The sequence below is a fragment of the Bison bison genome, unplaced genomic scaffold (assembly GCF_000754665.1).
Source record: "Bison bison bison isolate TAMUID 2011002044 unplaced genomic scaffold, Bison_UMD1.0 scf7180017864482, whole genome shotgun sequence".
In the NCBI taxonomy this organism is placed as follows: domain Eukaryota; kingdom Metazoa; phylum Chordata; class Mammalia; order Artiodactyla; family Bovidae; genus Bison; species Bison bison.
This window is the reverse complement of record NW_011495042.1, coordinates 6,906,558-6,911,157: the sequence shown is the minus strand read 5'-3', so window position 1 is coordinate 6,911,157 and position 4,600 is coordinate 6,906,558. Positions and strand designations below refer to the sequence as shown.

The window sequence follows — 4,600 nt, the reverse complement described above, 5'->3', positions numbered from 1 at the left end:
GGAAGCCCAGCGCTTGGCTGCCCTGGTTTCCCGGGGCTGGGACCTGCGTGGTCACAGTCCACAGCCCAGGGGCAGGGCCAGGAGGACATGCCTGCCAGAGTCCAGAGGGTGAGGGTGGGACCAGGGCGAGGCTGGGACGGAGCGGGGCCGGGCTGGAGCCAGCGCCCGGAGAAAGCTGGGTGGGGGCCGGGCTCCATCTGTTTGGAGGTCCTTTCAGGGAACCATCGGGGGCTGACCGCGTGGCTGGCCTTGGGCCCCCTAGTACCCTGAAGGCAGCTTTCTAGGTGCTACGTGATAATATGAACAAGTATTCACAGGTAGAGTCTCAAGTAGAAAACCGACGTCAGGGGCAGGAGGAGAATTCAGATATGCCAACGTAACCAAGAGGCCACGGCCGAGCTACGTGTCTGGAGCTCCCTGGTGGCCAGAGCAAAAGGAGAAACATGATGATTTCCATATGACCTACTGAGGCGAAGAAGTATTCAGTCATGCAACACCTCTGTATGGAAATCTGACTGTGTATTGGGTGCAAAAACAACAATAAGCAATGTTCCCTGCTGCCAAGGATCCGCATTTCCTGGTAGAAGACTGAAAAGAAGTAACGGTACAAAAGCGTTTCAGAGCAACAGAGGGAGAAGAAGGAGGGTCGCTGAGCAGAGGCGGGCTCTTGCAGGCTGAGTGATCCGGGAGGGCCTCGAGGAGGCGGGCTGTGAGCTGAGACCAGAGAATGATGAGCAGGCGATACGTGTGGCATTTCAGAGGAAGACAGTTGTAGAGACTCAGGCCTGGAGTGGGAGGGGGCTCAGCCTCCCGAAGGGGAGAGTGAGGGAGTGGGCTAGGCAGGCATCTGGGGGAGGCATTCTGAGCGAGCAGGAGGAGGAGCAGGGGCAAGGGCCCTGAGGCAGGAGTGCCCCAGCAGCAGTGACCCTGCTGGATTGGAGGGAATGGAGGGGAGACGGTAGGAGGCGGGGTCAGATGAGGGTCAGGAGCACCGAGGGCCTGTGGTCACTGCGACTTTGCTCTGAGGGCGGTGGGAGCCCAGGGCTGTTTCAAGCAGGGGGACGTGATCTGACCTAGGTTTCCAAAGCTTGCTTGGCAGCTGTGATGGGAGTAGATGAGACCCGGCTATCAGGATGACATCAGGAGCCCAAGAGGAAGCGGGTGGTTGCCGTGATTCTGGTGGGAGAGCCTGGGCGCTCAGACAAGGCTGGAAGCAGCTGTGGCCGGGGGTACACCTGGCAGCACCCGGGGTTTGTTGTGAAGTTGAAACAACAGGACTTTCCTGGGCTCAGATCGGGTGTGGGGTCTGGAGGCCAAGGATGTCCTGGAAACTGTGGCCGGAGCCCCACGGAGTCTGGGCACAACCTGGGCCTTGTTGCTGCCACCACGGTGCCCTGAGTCTGTGAGAGCAGAGACACAGACCCCCGTGCACAGAGTACCCGGGGTTGAGCCTCCGAGGGTCCCCGGGAAATGGGACCCCCAGGGTTATAGGACAGCTTCTCCCCTTCTGCAAAACACAAAAACCAAAAAACGCTATTGGGATTTCAGTAGTGATTATGAATCTATAGATGAGTTAGGGGAGAACCGCCATCCTCACAAGGTTAGGTCTTCCAGCCCATGGACACAGATGTCTTTCCCCTTATTCAGATCTTCTTTAAGTTCTTTCAGCAGCATTTCATAGTTTCCACTGTACAAGTCTTATACCTGTTTGGTTAATTTATTCTTTTTGATGTCCTTGTAAATGAAATTGCTTTCTTAATTTCCTTTTGGGGGCGGTGGCTTCATTTTCTTTCCTTCTCTGTCCCCTGCTGGCTTGCTGGGGGTGGAAGGAGGCAGTGGTCGATGTTCTCCTTCGGGGGCTCGTCGCTCCCTTCCAGGGACAGTCGTTCCCTGGCTCCCATGTGCTGGGCTGCTGCTGGGGTGGGGTTGGTGTGACAGACAGGTGGAGCCCCTGCCTTCCTCCACACACGTGCACACATATGCCCCCACTCACTCACATGTGCATACACATGAACGCATGTGCACATGTGCGTACACACACACACACACACACACGTCTTGCAGCTGTCCAGCCAGACCATGTTCTCCCTCCCCCAGCAAAGCTGTCACATTGCAGGTCAGCACCTCCCCACCATGCTGCTGTGTGTCTGTGAGGACAGACCAGCTCCATCTCCGGGCCTGGCGCCTCCCCAGGCTCTTGGGAAGTATCTGCCAGGTGCCAGAGTCCTTGCAGGGCTCTGCCTAGCGTTGGTGGAGAGCAGGGTCTGGACCAGGTGTTCCCAGCCAGCCAGGAGAGGTCCAGGACCAGGGTGCATGGACACCAGCCCAGGGCCTGGGAGGTCGAAGGGAGGCTGTATCCTGGTCTGGGTGCCCCAGGCCCTCCTGCCTCGGCAGCAGGGGACAAGAGCGTGCGGCCCCATTTGCAGGGATGGGGCTTGCTGCTCTGGGGGACGAGCAGCCCTGGGCATCCAGTGTGGACTCTGTCGATGACTCGCTGTGACCTTGTAAAGAAGGATCCTCCTTCCTTACCCCCTCTCCCTGCCCCCGCAGGGCCTTGCTGCCCGCCGGGTGCGAGCCAGGCCAGTTCCGGGTAGGCTGGGTGGTGACCGGTCGTCCCCTGCAGTTCTCCTTCTAGACACAAGAGGGCAGCCGAGGGCCGTGGCCCACAAGGCCCTTGCGCTGACTCCACTTTAAGAACACCCTGTTGTGAGCGTCTCCGTGCTGAGCCTGAAGTTCAGCCACGGTGGGAGGGCCCCCATTTCTCACCCAAGGAGCTGCACTTGCCTGCAGCCCCCCAGGCGCCCCGAAGCTGGTCCAGAGGGAATCTGCTGCCTCTGGGCCGTTGGGCAGAGGGAGGCCACACAGCCCGTGTCTCTCCCCGCAGTGGTCCTTCGCCGTCGCGACCATCACAGAGATCCCCCCGGTCATCTTCCTGCCCAACTTCCTGGTACAGAGGAAGGTGCTCAGGCCCCTGCGGACCCAGACGGGAGGAACCATAATGGTAGGTGGGGAGTAGGGGCCAGTGGCTGGGCGGGAACCCCCAGCCCCGGCTCCTTTGCTCCCTGGGCCTTTGCCCACCTGGGCTTTTGCCTCCAGAAGGCCTCGTCCCGCTGAGTAGTTGAGAAAAATCACAAATGTTCTTCAAGGCGGCAACAGGAACTCTTTCTTCCAAAGCTTCTCCCGTAGAAATCACTGCTTTTCCCCCAAGCCCCACTGTTAGAGTATTTACTGGTGTGTAAGAGGTGTCCTTAACCAGCCACCCCCCACCAGGGTGTGTCCTGAAACTGGCTCTGAGCTGCTCACATTTCAGATGAAAACAAGCCCGTGGCCTCAGCGGTGGACGGTAGCCTCACCCGCAGCGGGGTGTGGCAGCCACCAGCACTCGAGGTAAAACTGGGCTTCACGTAGTGTGTCAGCTCAGTTCAGTCGCTCAGTCGTGTCTGACTCTTTGTGACCCCGTGGATGGCAGCACCCAGGCCTCCCTGTCCATCACCAACTCCCGGAGTTCACTCAGACTCAGGTGCATTGAGTCAGCAATGCCATCCAGCCATCTCATTCTCTGTCATCCCCTTCTCCTCCCACCTTCAATCTTTGCCAGCATCAGGGTCTTTTCCAATGAGTCAGCTCTTCACATCAGGTGGCCAAAGTATCAGAGTTTCCGCTTCAGCATCAGTCCTTCCAATGAAAATTAGCCACAGTCAGTGAGGAAAAGAAGTGGAAATGATTGAAATGTACAGTGATCTAACCAGACCTGGATCAACACCGGCTGACCCCTTATAGTTTTCTTCTTAGCTTTGCAAATTTGTGCACTTTTAAAGTTTATTAGAATAGTCCTGCTCACCCCAGAATGATGAGCTCCTACATGATTTCAGGACTAGAGCAACAGTATTTCCATGAGCAAAATTTTGTTTTCCCTTCGGAAGCCACGTGAGAATCCTTGTCAGCTCACATGCAAGCCTGAGACGGAACTTTGGTTTCCTCCAGTTCCCTCACACAGTCACACAGGGGTTTACACTTTGCAGGTGGCTCAGTGGTACAGAATCCGCCTGCCAATGCAGGAGCCACAGGAGATGTGGGTTCGATCCCTGGGTTGGGAAGATCCCCTGGAGGAGGGAATGGCAGCCCACTCCAGCATTCTTGCCTGGAAGTCCTGTGGACAGAGGAGCCTGGCGGGCTACAGTCCACAGGGTCACAGAGTCGGATGCAGCTGAGCACGCACATATCACACACTGCCCGTCTCGTAGGCCGGCCCGTCGGGGATTTGCCGGACGAGGGCGGGTGGTGCCCCCTGTACCCCACCTCACGGCTCATCCCCCCTGGGAGCTGGCTGCAGTGTTCACGGGGGCCGTGAGTCAGCGCAGGAGCGAGTGAAGGGCTCGGCCCCTGCCTGCCTCAGCCTGTGCTTGTTTTCAAAGGCGGGCAAGCTGGCAGTGGACCGCGGCTGGGCCATCAACGTAGGTGAGTGCCCGGGCCGGGCCGGGGCCTGCTGGCGGCAGCTCGGATGCCCTGATGGCAGAGCTGCCCCCCAACCCAGGGCCCCGGGGCGCTGACCTGCCCCGGGGGGGGCGGGGGGAGGGCTGTTTGCTGGAACAGCCTGGAG

The 4,600-nt window shown here is 58.6% G+C and overlaps 1 protein-coding gene across 1 annotated transcript in view; it reads left to right on the top strand.

The window, feature by feature from the left end:
- The window catches only part of HDAC11 (histone deacetylase 11), a gene marked incomplete at its 5' end in the record, with an annotated part of 13,274 nt that overhangs the window by 5,136 nt on the left and 3,538 nt on the right, over positions 1-4,600 (top strand). Inside the window, 2 exons of the mRNA XM_010862527.1 lie at positions 2,885-3,001; positions 4,416-4,458. Of these exons, the coding sequence (XP_010860829.1) occupies positions 2,885-3,001; positions 4,416-4,458 (160 nt within the window). The remainder of the gene's footprint in view (positions 1-2,884; positions 3,002-4,415; positions 4,459-4,600) is intronic.